Source organism: Salvelinus namaycush, unplaced genomic scaffold (genome assembly GCF_016432855.1).
Source record: "Salvelinus namaycush isolate Seneca unplaced genomic scaffold, SaNama_1.0 Scaffold127, whole genome shotgun sequence".
NCBI classification, from domain to species: domain Eukaryota; kingdom Metazoa; phylum Chordata; class Actinopteri; order Salmoniformes; family Salmonidae; genus Salvelinus; species Salvelinus namaycush.
In genome coordinates this window covers 289,664-308,017 of record NW_024057975.1, presented here as the reverse complement: position 1 = coordinate 308,017, position 18,354 = coordinate 289,664, and the positions used below count along the sequence as shown (strand labels likewise).

At 40.9% G+C, this 18,354-nt stretch overlaps 1 protein-coding gene across 1 annotated transcript; it reads left to right on the top strand.

Annotated features, from left to right (window-relative positions):
- Positions 1-914: 914 nt before the first annotated feature.
- On the top strand, positions 915-16,483 carry LOC120036258 (zinc finger protein OZF-like; the record flags this gene model as incomplete). Its single annotated transcript, XM_038982738.1, has 2 exons — positions 915-1,136; positions 15,074-16,483. Coding segments are annotated over exons 1-2 (1,632 nt in total), but the record flags the coding sequence as incomplete, so codon positions are not given.
- Positions 16,484-18,354: the final 1,871 nt, after the last annotated feature.

The window sequence follows — 18,354 nt, the reverse complement described above, 5'->3', positions numbered from 1 at the left end:
GAAGGTGTTCTGATCTGGTTCCACTACTTCCACCACATCAGGTGGGGTTTCAGTGATCTGAAAGTACATTATACTAACGTTAGCGAAGCTAATACCACCACCCCTGTAGATATGCAGGAGGGGCTAACTAAAGTTAGCGAAGCTAATACCACCACCCCTGTAGATGTGCAGGAGGGGATAACTAAAGTTAGCAAAGCTAATACCACCACCCCTGTAGATGTGCAGGAGGGGATAACTAAAGTTAGCGAAGCTAATACCACCACCCCTGTAGATGTGCAGGAGGGGCTAACTAACGTTAGCGAAGCTAATACCACCACCCCTGTAGATGTGCAGGAGGGGATAACTAACGTTAGCCAAGCTAATACCACCACCCCTGTAGATGTGCAGGAGGGGATAACTAACGCTAGCGAAGCTAATACCATTGCGTATCCAGGCACAATGGACCTGGTGATTCAAAAGATGACTGATAACATTACTAAAGTGATCGATATCAAGATAGGAACGGTCTTGGAAGCAATAGCAGGCCATTCAGCCGAACTACAGGAAGTTGTCAAGCGTGTTGATGAGGCGGAAGAGTTGCTACTGTGGAAACTTCCACTACATCAATGGACACTAAGATAAAGGCGCTTGAGAAACAGGTGCGCAAAATGGCCCGCGCACATTGAAGACTTCTTGGATAACTGAGGACGCAGATGCAATATCCGTGTGGTGGGACTCCCGGAAAATACTGAAGGGACACATTCGGTTAAATTCTTTTGAGGAATGGATTCCTGGCTACCTACAAATGGATACTAAGGCTGGACGTGTGAAGCTGGATAGAGCTCATCGCTCTGAAACATCGATACCTCGGTCCCAACCAGCGCTCACGACCAGTGGTTAGAAAGTTCCACAACTTCACCGACAAGCAGCGCATCATGGACACGGCCAGATGCATTGGTTCTGACGATATTCAAGGTCCAAGGGTCTCATTCTTCAATGATTACTCCGCAGCGGTTGTACGAAGACGCAAGGCATTTGATGAGGTAAAGGCTCAACTCAAGAGAATGAAGATGGACTACGCACTGCTGTACCCGGCCACATTGAAGATTATGGTCAACGGAACGCCTAAGAAGCTTTACACACCTGAAGAGGCTGCTGTGTTTATTGACTCTCTCGGGTAAATAACTCTGCACCTTTGCAGCATTGGATAACTTTTTTATTCAAACCTGGTCATGAAGCAGTGATGTGGGTCATGAAGCAGTGATGTGAGTTCAAGTGGGTCATGAAGCAGTGATGTGAGGTTCTCAAGTGGGTCATGAAGCAGTGATGTGAGTTCAAGTGGGTCATGAAGCAGTGATGTGAGTTCTCAAGTGGGTCATGAAGCAGTAATGCGAGTTCAAGTGGGTCATGAAGCAGTGATGTGAGTTCAAGTGGGTCATGAAGCAATGATGTGAGTTCAAGTGGGTCATGAAGCGGTGATGTGAGTCCAAGTGGGTCATGAAGCAGTGATGTGAGTTCAAGTGGGTCATGAAGCAGTGATGTGAGTTCTCAGGTGCTCTTGTTCAGGAACATTTGTATTATTTGTCTTGCTACAGTAATGGCCACCATAGCTCAGACTGAGATCTGTGCTAATCTATATTGGTGCCCAGGCTTGGTGGAGGAGCCCCAATCTTCTTTTTATTTTTTTTATTTAAATATTTTGAACCTTTATTCAAGTCAGTTAAGAACAAATTCTTATTTACAATGACGGCCTAGGAACAGTGGGTTAACTGCCTTGTTCAGGGGCAGAACGACATATTTTTACCTTGTCAGCTCGGGGATTCAATCTTGCGACCTTTCGGTTACACTAGGCTGCCTGCTGCCCCATTGGTTTATCATATGTATAAACGACGAGGCTATAGAGTGCTTACGCAGACTTAAGAGTCTACTTTGGAGAGTTGAAATCCCCTGTATGTTAGCTAGCGGGAAACCCCCCCTTTTGGAACCTTACATGTTTATTTTTCTGGTGTAGTTGGTGTTCAGGGTTCATATAGTTTGTTAAGGCTCGGTGAGAATGAGGAGAGTTCAACACATGGGGAAAGATACCACCCTGTGTTTACACTAGGATTCAGTCTGCATATTGGTTGGTCAAAGTGCAAAGTGCACAGTAACAGACTGTGTTTATGTACATGGAACATTAGAGGGAGCTTAAATCCTAGCTACCATTCCTAATGTCATCCTGTTTCAGCCGTTCAGAGCTACCGTTCCTAATCTCATCCTGTTTCAGGCGTTCAGAGCTACCATTCCTAATGTCATCGTGTTTCAGCCGTTCAGAGCTACCATTCCTAATGTCATCCTGTTTCAGTCGTTGTAGATCTTCTATCTCCCCTGATATCCTTCAACCCTGATCTTCTTCTTCTCTCTCTGCATCAACAACTACCTGTCTACTCCAAACGTCTTGGAGAGAGTACAGAGGTTTCTAGTTGTTCTTAATTGTTTTTAATATTGGTAACGGCATTGAGTCTATCCATAGTAATCATAACTGTAGTTTGTGTATTTTAAACAACTTACATCTGAAGTAAAGACATTCATGCTCAGGTTTATATCAACACACAATCTCCATGTGTTTCAATGCAAACGGGGCTTAATAGGAGCATATTGGGCTTAATAGGAGCATACTGGGCTTAATAGGAGCATACTGGGCTTAATAGGAGCATACTGGGCTTAATAGGAGCATACTGGGCTTAATAGGAGCATACTGGGCTTAATAGGAACACACTGGGCTTAATAGGAGCATACTGGGCTTAATAGGAGCATACTGGGCTTAATAGGAGCATACTGGGCTTAATAGGAGCAAACTGGGCTTAATAGGAGCATACTGGGCTTAATAGGAGCATACTGGGCTTAATAGGAGCATACTGGGCTTAATAGGAGCATACTGGGCTTAATAGGAGCATACTGGGCTTAATAGGAGCATACTGGGCTTAATAGGAGCATACTGGGCATAATAGGAGCATACTGGGCTTAATAGGGGTATACTGGGCTTAATAGGAGCATACTGGGCTTAATAGGAGCATACTGGGCTTAATAGGAGCATACTGGGCTTAATAGGAGCATACTGGGCTTAATAGGAGCATACTGGGCTTAATAGGAGCACACTGGGCTTAATAGGAGCATACTGGGCTTAATAGGAGCATACTGGGCTTAATAGGAGCATACTGGGCTTAATAGGAGCATACTGGGCTTAATAGGAGCATACTGGGCTTAATAGGAGCATACTGGGCTTAATAGGAGCATACTGGGCTTAATAGGAACGGCAATGATTTATTTATTGTAATTTACATTCTGTATAGAGGCTGCTTTTTGTGCTCCTGTACCCTTTAAGCCCACCTGAGAGAATTGTCAAATTTACAAAAAAAAGGCATCTATGTATAACAATGCAAGGCTTATTTAACAGTAAAATAAGTCAAAATGCATACAACCATTTAAGCCTGAGATCTATTATCTTGTTGTGGTTTACGTATAATAAGTTACGTTGCTACTGTTTATCTATATCCAGGTTGTATCACAACGGGCCGTGATTGGGAGTCCCAATGGGCGGCGCACGATTGGCCCAGCGTCGTCCGGGTTTGGCTGGTGTAGACCGTCATTGTAAATAAGAATTTGTTATTGCCTAGTTAAAATAAAGGTGAAATAAAAATGTTTAAAAATGTGATATCACTTGAAAGTATTAATTGAAACGCCTATTTCCAAAGTGTTCCTCAATGGTAAAAACAATAACATATAATGATTAAAAGACAAGACAAAATTACAAACAACCATAAATATATTCATTTATATTGACATCCTAAAAAGTGACACTGTCCACTTTTACTTCTCCCTAACCTTAAAAATCAACCATATTCATTTCACATTAAAACAATCTATTAATTGCACATCATACCAATCCTTCAAATAATCCACCTGACCAGCCATAGGGGCACAAGGGTCAGTGGAGTGGTTTCTCTTACTTAGACAACCTTGTCCAAGTGAAAAAATTTGCCTGCTATTTTAACTATTTCTTTGCTTGATCTCCAAGGGGAGGCTGTTCCACAGACAAATGCCTGTATGGAAAAAAAAATTCTCCTCGCAGTACTGTTTACTGTTGGGATTTTACAAGACATAACACCAGCTCTGGTATTGTGACTGTGTTGGTTATTGACCATATCAATGTTCTTGGGATTTTACAAGACATAACACCAGCTCTGGTATTGTGACTGTGTTGGTTATTGACCATATCAATGTTCTTGGGATTTTACAAGACATAACACCAGCTCTGGTATTGTGACTGTGTTGGTTATAGACCATATCAATGTTCTTGGGATTTTACAAGACATAACACCAGCTCTGGTATTTTGACTGTGTTGGTTATTGACCATCCATATCAATGTTCTTTTTCCATGTAACCTGGGGCACGGTCATTTTAAGATGTCAAACATATGATCAAGTTTAAGTTGGTCCACTCTGGACTCCAAAGGCAACAAGCCCATTTCCCGGAACTCCTGTTCCCCTATGTGGGTCCTAGGGGGGACATTCAGCATATACCAGATAATATTATGTGGGTCCTAGGGGGGACATTCAGCATATACCAGATAACATTATGTGGGTCCTAGGGGGGACATTCAGCATATACCAGATAACATTATGTGGCTCCGAGGGGGGACATTCAGCATATACCAGATAACATTATGTGGGTCCTAGGGGGGACATTCAGCATATACCAGATAACATTATGTGGGTCCGAGGGGGGACATTCAGCATATACCAGATAACATTATGTGGGTCCTAGGGGGGACATTCAGCATATACCAGATAACATTATGTGGGTCCTAGGAGGGACATTCAGCATATACCAGATAACATTATGTGGGTCCTAGGGGGGACATTCAGCATATACCAGATAACATTATGTGGTACTAGGGGGGACATTCAGCATATACCAGATAACATTATGTGGGTCCTAGGGAGGACATTCAGCATATACCAGATAACATTATGTGGGTCCTAGGGAGGACATTCAGCATATACCAGATAACATTATGTGGGTCCTAGGGAGGACATTCAGCATATACCAGATAACATTATGTGGGTCCTAGGGGGGGACATTCAGCATATACCAGATAACATTATGTGGGTCCTAGGGGGGACATTCAGCATATACCAGATAACATTATGTGGGTCCGAGGGGGGACATTCAGCATATACCAGATAACATTATGTGGGTCCTAGGGGGGACATTCAGCATATACCAGATAACATTATGTGGGTCCTAGGGGGGACATTCAGCATATACCAGATAACATTATGTGGGTCCTAGGAGGGACATTCAGCATATACCAGATAACATTATGTGGGTAATATGGAGGACATTCAGCATATACCAGATAACATTATGTGGGTCCTAGGGAGGACATTCAGCATATACCAGATAACATTATGTGGTACTAGGGGGGGACATTCAGCATATACCAGATAACATTATGTGGGTCCTAGGAGGGACATTCAGCATATACCAGATAACATTATGTGGGTCCTAGGAGGGACATTCAGCATATACCAGATAACATTATGTGGTACTAGGGGGGACATTCAGCATATACCAGATAACATTATGTGGGTCCTAGGGAGGACATTCAGCATATACCAGATAACATTATGTGGTACTAGGGGGGGACATTCAGCATATACCAGATAACATTATGTGGGTCCTAGGAGGGACATTCAGCATATACCAGATAACATTATGTGGGTCCTAGGAGGGACATTCAGCATATACCAGATAACATTATGTGGTACTAGGGGGGACATTCAGCATATACCAGATAACATTATGTGGGTCCTAGGGAGGACATTCAGCATATACCAGATAACTTTATGTGGGTCCTAGGGGGGACATTCAGCATATACCAGATAACATTATGTGGGTCCGTGGGGGGACATTCAGCATATACCAGATAACATTATGTGGTACTAGGGGGGACATTAAGCATATACCAGATAACATTATGTGGCTCCTAGGGAGGACATTCAGCATATACCAGATAACTTTATGTGGGTCCTAGGGGGGACATTCAGCATATACCAGATAACATTATGTGGGTACTAGGGAGGACATTCAGCATATACCAGATAACATTATGTGGGTCCTAGGGAGGACATTCAGCATATACCAGATAACATTATGTGGGTCCTAGGGAGGACATTCAGCATATACCAGATAACATTATGTGGTACTAGGGGGGGACATTCAGCATATACCAGATAACATTATGTGGGTCCTAGGGAGGACATTCAGCATATACCAGATAACATTATGTGGGTCCTAGGGAGGACATTCAGCATATACCAGATAACATTATGTGGGTCCTAGGGAGGACATTCAGCATATACCAGATAACATTATGTGGGTCCTAGGGAGGACATTCAGCATATACCAGATAACATTATGTGGGTCCTAGGGGGGGACATTCAGCATATACCAGATAACATTATGTGGGTCCTAGGGTGGACATTCAGCATATACCAGATAACATTATGTGGGTACTAGGGAGGACATTCAGCATATACCAGATAACATTATGTGGGTCCTAGGGAGGACATTCAGCATATACCAGATAACATTATGTGGGTCCTAGGGGGGACATTCAGCATATACCAGATAACATTATGTGGGTACTAGGGGGGACATTCAGCATATACCAGATAACATTATGTGGGTAATATGGAGGACATTCAGCATATACCAGATAACATTATGTGGGTACTAGGGGGTACATTCAGCATATACCAGATAACATTATGTGGGTCCTAGGGGGGACATTCAGCATATACCAGATAACATTATGTGGTACTAGGGGGGACATTAAGCATATACCAGATAACATTATGTGGCTCCTAGGGAGGACATTCAGCATATACCAGATAACTTTATGTGGGTCCTAGGGGGGACATTCAGCATATACCAGATAACATTATGTGGGTACTAGGGAGGACATTCAGCATATACCAGATAACATTATGTGGGTCCTAGGGAGGACATTCAGCATATACCAGATAACATTATGTGGGTCCTAGGAGGGACATTCAGCATATACCAGATAACATTATGTGGGTCCTAGGAGGGACATTCAGCATATACCAGATAACATTATGTGGTACTAGGGGGGACATTCAGCATATACCAGATAACATTATGTGGGTCCTAGGGAGGACATTCAGCATATACCAGATAACTTTATGTGGGTCCTAGGGGGGACATTCAGCATATACCAGATAACATTATGTGGGTCCGTGGGGGGACATTCAGCATATACCAGATAACATTATGTGGTACTAGGGGGGACATTAAGCATATACCAGATAACATTATGTGGCTCCTAGGGAGGACATTCAGCATATACCAGATAACTTTATGTGGGTCCTAGGGGGGACATTCAGCATATACCAGATAACATTATGTGGGTACTAGGGAGGACATTCAGCATATACCAGATAACATTATGTGGGTCCTAGGGAGGACATTCAGCATATACCAGATAACATTATGTGGGTCCTAGGGGGGACATTCAGCATATACCAGATAACATTATGTGGGTACTAGGGGGGACATTCAGCATATACCAGATAACATTATGTGGGTCCTAGGAGGGACATTCAGCATATACCAGATAACATTATGTGGGTCCTAGGAGGGACATTCAGCATATACCAGATAACATTATGTGGTACTAGGGGGGACATTCAGCATATACCAGATAACATTATGTGGGTCCTAGGGAGGACATTCAGCATATACCAGATAACTTTATGTGGGTCCTAGGGGGGACATTCAGCATATACCAGATAACATTATGTGGGTCCGTGGGGGGACATTCAGCATATACCAGATAACATTATGTGGGTCATAGGGAGGACATTCAGCATATACCAGATAACATTATGTGGGTCCTAGGAGGGACATTCAGCATATACCAGATAACATTATGTGGGTCCTAGGGGGGACATTCAGCATATACCAGATAACATTATGTGGGTCCTAGGGAGGACATTCAGCATATACCAGATAACATTATGTGGGTCCTAGGGGGAACATTCAGCATATACCAGATAACATTATGTGGGTCCTAGGGGGGACAATCAGCATATACCAGATAACATTATGTGGGTCCTAGGAGGGACATTCAGCATATACCAGATAACATTATGTGGGTCCTAGGAGGGACATTCAGCATATACCAGATAACATTATGTGGGTCCTAGGGTGGACATTCAGCATATACCAGATAACATTATGTGGGTCCTAGGGGGGACATTCAGCATATACCAGATAACATTATGTGGGTCCTAGGAGGGACATTCAGCATATACCAGATAACATTATGTGGGTCCTAGGAGGGACATTCAGCATATACCAGATAACATTATGTGGGTCCTAGGGGGGACATTCAGCATATACCAGATAACATTATGTGGGTCCTAGGGGGAACATTCAGCATATACCAGATAACATTATGTGGGTCCTAGGAGGGACATTCAGCATATACCAGATAACATTATGTGGGTCCTAGGAGGGACATTCAGCATATACCAGATAACATTATGTGGGTCCTAGGAGGGACATTCAGCATATACCAGATAACATTATGTGGGTCCTAGGAGGGACATTCAGCATATACAGTTGAAGTTTTCATACACTTAGGTTGGAGTCATTAAAACTCGTTTTTCAACCACTCCACAAATTTCTTGTTAACAAACTATAGTTTTGGCAAGTCGGTTAGGACATCTACTTTGTGCATGACACAAGTAATTGTTCCAACAATTGTTTACAGACAGATTATTTAACTTCTAATTCACTGTATCACAATTCCAGTGGGTCAGAAGTTTACATACACTAAGTTGACTGCGCCTTTAAACAGCTTGGAAAATTCCAGAAAAGGATGTCATGGCTTTAGAAGCTTCTGATAGGATAATTGACATTTGAGTCAATTGGAGGTGTACCTGTGGATGTATTTCAAGACCTTCAAACTCAGTGCCTCTTTGCTTGACATCATAGGAAAATCGAAAGAAATCAGCCAAGACCTCCACAAGTCTGGTTCATCCTTGGGAGCAATTTCCAAACTCCTGAAGGTACCACATTAATCTGGACAAACAATAGTACGCAAGTATAAACACCATGGGACCACGCAGCCGTCATACCGCTCAGGAAGGAGACACGTTCTGTGTCCTAGAGATGAACGTACTTTGGTGAGAAAAGTGCAAATCAATCCCAGAACAACAGCAAAGGACCTTGTGAAGATGCTGGATGAAACAGGTACAAAAGTATCTATATCCACAGTAAAACGAGTCCTATATCGACATAACCTGAAAGGCCGCTCATCAAGGAAGAAGCCACTGCTCCAAAACCACCATAAAAAAAGCCAGACTACGGTTTGCAACTGCACATGGGGACAAATATCGTACTTTTTGGAGAAATGTCCTCTGGTCTGATGAAATAAAAATAGAACTGTTTGGCCATAATGACCATCGTTATGTTTGGAGGAAAAAGAGGGAGGCTTGCAAGCCGAAGAACACCATCCCAAACGTGAAGCACGGGGGTGGCAGCATCATGTTGTGGGGGTGCTTTGCTGCAGGAGGGACTGGTGCACTTCACAAAATAGATAACATCATGAGGAAAGAAAATTATGTGGATATATTGAAGCAACATCTCAAGACTTCGGTCAGGAAGTTAAAGCTTGGTCGCAATGGGTCTTCCAAATGGACAATGACCACAAGCATACTTCCAAAGTTGTGGCAAAATGGCTTAAGGACAACAAAGTCAAGGTATTGTAGTGGCCATCACAAAGCCCTGACCTCAATCCCTTAGACCATTTGTGGGCAGAACTGAAAAAGCGTGTACGAGCAAGGAGGCCTACAAACCTGACTCAGTTACACCAGCTCTCTCAGGAGGAATGGACCAAAATTCACCCAACTTATTGTGGGGAGCTTGTGGAAGGCTACCCGAAACGTTTGACCCAAGTTAAACAATTTAAAGGCAATGCTACCAAATACTAATTGAGTGTATGTAAACTTCTGACCCACTGGGAATGTGATGAAATAAATAAAAGCTGAAATAAATCATTCTCTCTGCTATTATTCGGACATTTCACATTCTTAAAATAAAGTGGTGATCCTAACTGACCAAAGACCAGGAATTTTTACTAGGATTAAATGTCAGGAATTGTGAAAAACTGAGTTTAAATGTATTTGGCTAAGGTGTATGTAAACTTCAGACTTCAACTGTACCTGATATTATTATTTTGCACAACCTGCATTCTCTTTTTCTGCTTTTATGATAGCCCACTATACCAAGCAGAGCAGGCATAATAACAATGACACTGAGTCAAGGTTGAGACAAGCAGTTTCTTAACTTTAATGTTAAAGTGTCTAGTGTTACAATATAAAAATTTCAATTTGTTTGCCATTTTTAGAAAGAATTTTAGCAGCAATCAGGTCTCCAGAAAGGGATTGATCTAGGGACACACCAAGATAAGATACACTTGTTTTAAATTCAATCTCCTTGCCTGCACAGTTTACTGTTATCTTGTCAGCCCTAAGCAATCTACATTTTGTTCCAAACAATATTGATTCAGTTTTTCCAAAATTTTGTGACAATTTGTTGTCGGACAACCAATTTCAAACAAAATGCAATTCCTTACTCAGGGTCTCCTCTATGTAAACTGTATCCTTCCCTGATACCAGTATGGCTGAATCATCAGTATAAATTTTACTGTATCTGGCATATCATTTAAGTATATAAGAAATAAGAAAGGCCCTAAAATTGATCCCTGCGGTACTCCACAGGATATTTATTTGGCCTCTGACAGAACATCACCAACATTACATACTTGTGTTCTATTGGTCAGATAAGACCTAAACCAATTCACTGCTACATCACTTAGACCCATGCATGTCAGTTTCATCAGGAGAATATCATGGTCCAAAGTGTCAAAAGCTTTCTGAAAGTCTAACATGACCATACCTGTATAGTTCCCCCTTCTCACTTTCCTGCTTAATGAGGTCAAAAGGTGGATACGGCAAGTATCCGTGGAATGAGCTGTTCTAAAACCAGATTGGAGGTCATAAAGAAGTTTGGTGCTCAAGAAGGTATCCCTCAAGTTGATTAAAAATCTCTCAACAACTTTAGATAAGGTGCTGAGGTTTGACACAGGCCTGTAGTTTCCTACATTTTGTTTTACTGCTCTTCTTGTGGAGCGGAACCACCCAGGGGCTGTTTTTGAGATCCTTGGGAAATGTATCACTTCTAATAGAAAGGTTTTACAATATGCGTTATCATTTTAGCAGTGACACCAAGCACTATCCTTTATGAATCTTGCAGGAAGGTTATCCAGCCCAGTTGCTTTGTTGGTGCTCTTTAAGCATAGTAGATTGTTAACTTTGTCCTCTGTTATCATGCACAGCTCAAACAAATCCGTTGTGATACCTTTGCTATGGTAAAAGTTGTTAATGAAAGACTGGCAATAGTTTCCAGAGCAGATGTTAAGAAGTTACCCCAGAGATGAGGCTATAGTGGTAAAAACATTTTTAATGTTTTACATTTTCACCTTTGCCTGGTCATAACATAAAACACCATTAATATCCAGGCCAATACTACAGGATTTTACCTTATGGGGAGTTTTTGAGCCAATGTCCTTTAAAATGTTCCACAGTTTACGAGGCTGATGTAAGGTGTCATTAACGGCGTCTATATGGTGTTTTTGATTTGGCCTTATCCATTTTGTATCTTCCCTGATTTGGCCTTATCCATTTTGTATCTTCCCTGATTTGGCCTTATCCATTTTGTATCTCCCTGATTTGGCCTTATCCATTTTGTATCTCCCTGATTTGGCCTTATCCATTTTGTATCTCCCTGATTTGGCCTTATCCATTTTGTATCTTCCCTGATTTGGCCTTATCCATTTTGTATCTTCCCTCGGTTCTACAGTTAATATAACCGTCATAATCTTGTTGTAGATTTTGTCCTTCTGAATCTGGCCAGGTAGCGATCCCTTTTCCTTATGAGGTCTAAGGTCTCGGAAGTGATCCATTTCCCTGACCGCTGTTTGATTCTAATTTGTTTCACCGGAGCCAGAGAGTCGAGTGCAGACAGAAACAGATCTTTAAAAAGATACCAAGCTTAATCGACATCGTCACAGTTTAGTACATGAGACCAATCCAAAATTCCAAGGACCTCTAGAAAACGTTCTTTTGAGTATTGTTTCATAGACCTTCATGTATTTATTACCTGCCTGTAGTAGTATTTTGGATGTCTTACAGGTACAGTAGGTTACCATACGATCACTAAAACCAATATTTAAGACTCCTGACTGACAGACGTTCTCTTGATCTGATACAATAATCAAATCCAAAGTTGATTTACTGTCAATACACTCCCGGGTTGGCTCAACAATCAGTTGTTTTAGTCCAAATAACTGATTTAAAGTTATACAGGGCATTTACTAGTGTACTTTTCCTAGGTGGTAACTGCACATTTGTATTGAAATCGCCACGCAGAATACATTCCCTATCAGCCAATACATTGTGATCACAGCAATTCGATTCAAGTAAATCATAGAAATGATTCTGCTTAGAAGGCCGATAGCAAACACCAACAAGTATAGGACGACATTTAGGAAGAAGTATTTCTACCCATGCAACCTCAAGACCATCCGTTTTCAGATCTGAACGAGGGTTAAAATGCACATCCTTCCTAGTTAAAAAAAAAAACACACGCCGCCACTGTTTCGTTTTCGGGTCAATTCTACGAACGCTACAACCCGGCAGCTCAACCTCATCGTCCTCAGTTGACCCGTCGAGTCATGTCTCAGTCACAGCAACTACTTCATCCCGGGAGTTAGAAGCAAGGAGTTTTAATTCCTCTCATTTCGGCAGCAGGCTCCGTGCGTTCACATGGACAAAAAGGAAGTCCTCTCCAATTGAAACAAGTCAAACGTGTCATTTTCTGTGCCCCCCTACTACTGATACATCCACTATCTCATATAGATTACACTCATCATCCCTGCTTGTGTCCGGCACAATATGAAAGGGAAGCTTTCCATCCACTATCTCATATAGATTACACTCATCATCCCTGCTTGTGTCCGGCACAATATGAAAGGGAAGCTTTCCATCCACTATCTCATATAGATTACACTCATCATCCCTGCTTGTGTCCGGCACAATATGAAAGGGAAGATTTCCATCCACTATCTCATATAGATTACACTCATCATCCCTGCTTGTGTCCGGCACAATATGAAAGGGAAGCTTTCCATCCACTATCTCATATAGATTACACTCATCATCCCTGCTTGTGTCCGGCACAATATGAAAGGGAAGATTTCCATCCACTATCTCATATAGATTACACTCATCATCCCTGCTTGTGTCCGGCACAATATGAAAGGGAAGCTTTCCATCCACGTCTTCCGGTGTCGGTGGAACGGCAGTTTGGGATCATCACCATGTTTGAATTGTAGAATAAATCAGAAAACGCCAAACTAATGGCTAGAGCCATAATAGATCGATATAATAACAAGATGCAATCATTTAGCTGTTAGTGAGAAGAGCAAAAATCTATAATGATGATTATTGTAAATGTTGAAACGAATTGGTCCAATCAAGGCAGAAGCTTTCTCAGCATTACAGCAAAAAAGATGGAAGGGGAAGGAAGTAGATCTATTATTTTGTTGTGGTTCACCAAGTTATGTTGCTACTGTATTGACTGACACGTGGTACGACTGCTAGCATGAAAAACCCATCTGTTCAATGAGCAGGAAATAGTCATTGCCCAAGTGAAAGGGAAAGGAAGTAGTATGTCATCATGTGCATATATATCAACACATTCATATCTTCATTTTATATCAAGTGTTATCACTCTTCTGACAAGGTTCTAAAAATATCTGGAAAATGTGTTTATCTTGAGTGTCACCACAACACAAGTTTCTTTTTTTTCAGCTTTGAAATTGTCAACGAGTAGAAACATACACAACTGTCAATAACTTAATAATAAAACATCTGATTGGCTTAGAATTAAAAACTGGTATGGATACAACAACCACATTAACTGGTTGAAACATGAAATAGAAGAACATTTTAATATTTTTTTATTTATTTATTTGAATCCAAAGTTGGAAGTGGGCTTAATAGGTACACTGACCCTAAGCTTGTTTTACTCCATTATTTGTAAACAATGTAGGCCTAATTGTAAACAAAGACTTATTCACTCAACATGGTTACAACTATAATTTTGCATCCATAGCGCTGTCAATGAATTTGAGTGGTTACATTTCTCTAACCCCCATCCCTCAGCTTTATACCAAAACTGTGGCAGGGTGCCCACTTTGTGGCAGGATGTTGTTTTATACCAAAACTGTCAGGGTTCCCACTTTGTGGCAGGATGTTGTTTTATACCAAAACTGGCAGGGTGCCCACTTTGTGGCAGGATGCTATTTTATACCAAAACTGTGGCAGGGTGCCCACTTTGTGGCAGGATGTTGTTTTATACCAAAATTGGCAGGGTGCCCACTTTGTGGCAGGATGTTGTTTTATACCAAAACTGGCAGGGTGCCCACTTTGTGGCAGGATGTTGTTTTATACCAAAACTGTCAGGGTGCCCACTTTGTGGCAGGATGTTGTTTTATACCAAAACTGTCAGGGTGCCCACTTTGTGGCAGGATGTTGTTTGAACTGCAGATTGCCCCTTTCGGTCTAGTAGCCTGCCAAATAACAATAATGTATCCTATACTGACTAGTCTATTTATCCATTAGGTCTAATATATGTATCCTATACTGACTAGTCTATTTATCCATTAGGTCTAATTCATGTATCCTATACTGACTAGTCTATTTATCCAATAGGTCTAATACATGTATCCTATACTGACTAGTCTATTTATCCATTAGGTCTAATACATGTATCCTATACTGACTAGTCTATTTATCTAATAAATGCATAACACCAATATATGTAATAGTGTTTATATTAGCCTCAAAGCGCTACAGCCACTCTGTGATGCCCTTTTATTGAGATCTAGTCTAGATTAAACCTCATAGGAAGACAGTTTTATCATGTGGAGGTTTCATTCCGGTCTCTCTGTTTAACCAAATACTCTCTTTGACAGGAGAGAGACCAGACTCTCATTCTGAAAGCGGGAAGAGTCCTTCAGAAGAACCAGACGCAGAGACATCCAAACCAGCAAGAGCACACCACTGCTCCCAGTGTGGAAAGAGATTTATACGGTTAGGGCACCTGAAAGAACATATGAAAACACATACAGGGGAGAAGCCTTTTCACTGCTCCCAGTGTGGAAAGGGTTTTGGACAGTCGGGGCATCTAAAAGTGCATGAAAGAAGACACACTGGAGAGAAGCCGTATCAATGCTCCCAGTGTGAAAAGAAATGTTTCTCACCAGGGGACCTGAAGTCACATGAGAGAACACACACACAGTCTTTAGAGAGGCCTTTCCAATGCTCTCAGTGTGGAAAGAAATTTATCCAGTCATCGCATCTGAAAGAGCATGAAAGAATACACACAGGAGAGAAGCCTTACCAATGCTCTCAGTGTGGAAAGGGTTTTAGATACTCAGGGCATTTAAAAGTGCATGAAAGAACACACACTGGAGAGAAGCCGTATCAATGCTCCCAGTGTCAAAAGGGTTTTTTCTCACCAGGGGACCTGAAAAAACATGAGAGAACACATTTAGTAGAGAGGCCTTTCCAATGCTCTCAGTGTGGAAAGAGATTTATGCAGTCATCACATCTGAAAAAACACAAGAGAATACACACAGGCGAACAACCATTCCAATGCTCTCATTGTGGAAAAAGTTTTACCCGTTTAGGGAACTTGAAAACGCATGAGATGACACACACAGGAGAGAAGCCTTTCCACTGCTCCTTCTGTGGAAAATGTTTTACCCATTTAGGGAACCTGAGAATGCATGAGATGACACACACAGGAAATAAGCCTTTTCACTGTTCCCAGTGTGGAAAGGGTTTTGGACACTCAGGGCATCTAAAAGTGCACGAAAGAACACACACTGGAGAGAAGCCATATCAATGCTCCCAATGTGAAAGTAAATTTTTCTCATCAGGGGACCTGAAATCACATGAGAGAACACACACTGTAGAGAGGCCTTTTCAATGCTCTCAGTGTGGAAAGAGTTTTACCCGGTTAGGGAATCTGAATATGCATTTGAGAACACACACAGGTGAGAAGCCATACCACTGCTCTGACTGTGGAAAGAGATTTATCCAGCTAGGGGACCTGAAATCACATGAGCGAACACACACAGGAGATAAGCCTTTCCAATGCTCTCAGTGTGGAAAAAGTTTTGCCTGGTTAGGGAACTTGAAAATGCATGAGAGAATACACACAGGAGAGAAGCCTTTCCACTGCTCCTTGTGTGGAAAGAGTTTTACCTTTTTAGGGACACTGAAAAAGCATGAGATGACACACACAGGAGAGAAGCCTTTCCAATGCTCCCAATGTGGAAAGAGTTTTACCCAGTTAGTGAACCTGAAAAGGCATGAAGCAACACACACAGGATAGAATCCTTTCCAGTGTCCTCAGTGTGGAAAGACATTTTCCCAGTCAGAGGACATGAAATCACATAAGAGAATAGAGGCTGTGTTCTGACTTATAGTTTTGACAAACTTTTTTGTGCTTTGGTTTATGCTACATTAAATAAAATTGTATGTAAGAAAAAAAAATAGGCTTACTTTTGTTCTTAGTTAATTTTTTCTCGAAACATGTTCACATCTAAAATTAGAATATATTTTGCATGTATTTGATTTTGATTATGAATTTTTATTGACAAATATAAACCCTTAGTGTTCATTATATGATTTGGATATTGTTATTTAAAAAAATAAATGTAATTAATCATTAATGTGCTTTTCTTGATTCTGACCTTAAACCTCTTGAATTTAGTCGTTGTGTTTATCATTGAGTTCATTTGTGTAGTAGTTATCCAGCTCAACGTGTGTGATAATTAGATGACATTGTTCTGATAACATTGATAAAGTTGTTGACATTGATAAAACATTTACTACCTCAATGTAGTGGGCCATCAGTACTGTTCCATCAGATACAACACAGGTGCTGATTTGTAAAAATGATTTGATTATTTCAACATTTATCTGAATAAAAGTAAAAGGGATATTTTTTTTTAACTGTGTGGATGTTAATTTTATACACCTACATCGATGTATTGTTACACCGTGTAGGAGCAGTATAGACCTAGTCTGTTCATTATATACATCTACATGATGTATTGTTACACCATGTAGAAGCAGTATAGACCTAGTCTGTTCATTATATACATCTACATGATGTATTGTTACACCATGTAGGAGCAGTATAGACCTAGTCTGTTCATTATATACATCTACATGATGTATTGTTACACCATGTAGGAGCAGTATAGACCTAGTCTGTTCATTATATACATCTACATGATGTATTGTTACACCATGTAGGAGCAGTATAGACCTAGTCTGTTCATTATATACATCTACATGATGTATTGTTACACCATGTAGGAGCAGTATAGACCTCGTCTGTTCATTATATACATCTACATGATGTATTGTTACACCATGTAGGAGCAGTATAGACCTAGTCTGTTCATTATATACATCTACATGATGTATTGTTACACCATGTAGGAGCAGTATAGACCTAGTCTGTTCATTATATACATCTACATGATGTATTGTTACACCATGTAGGAGCAGTATAGACCTAGTCTGTTCATTATATACATCTACATGATGTATTGTTACACCATGTAGGAGCAGTATAGACCTAGTCTGTTCATTATATACATCTACATTATGTATTGTTAAACCATGTAGGAGCAGTATAGACCTAGTCTGTTCATTATATACATCTACATTATGTATTGTTACACCATGTAGGAGCAGTATAGACCTAGTCTGTTCATTATATACATCTACATGATGTATTGTTACACCATGTAGGAGCAGTATAGACCTAGTCTGTTCATTATATACATCTACATGATGTATTGTTACACCATGTAGGAGCAGTATAGACCTAGTCTGTTCATTATATACATCTACATGATGTATTGTTACACCATGTAGGAGCAGTATAGACCTAGTCTGTTCATTATATACATCTACATGATGTATTGTTACACCATGTAGGAGCAGTATAGACCTAGTCTGTTCATTATATACATCTACATGATGTATTGTTACACCATGTAGGAGCAGTATAGACCTAGTCTGTTCATTATATACATCTACATGATGTATTGTTACACCATGTAGGAGCAGTATAGACCTAGTCTGTTC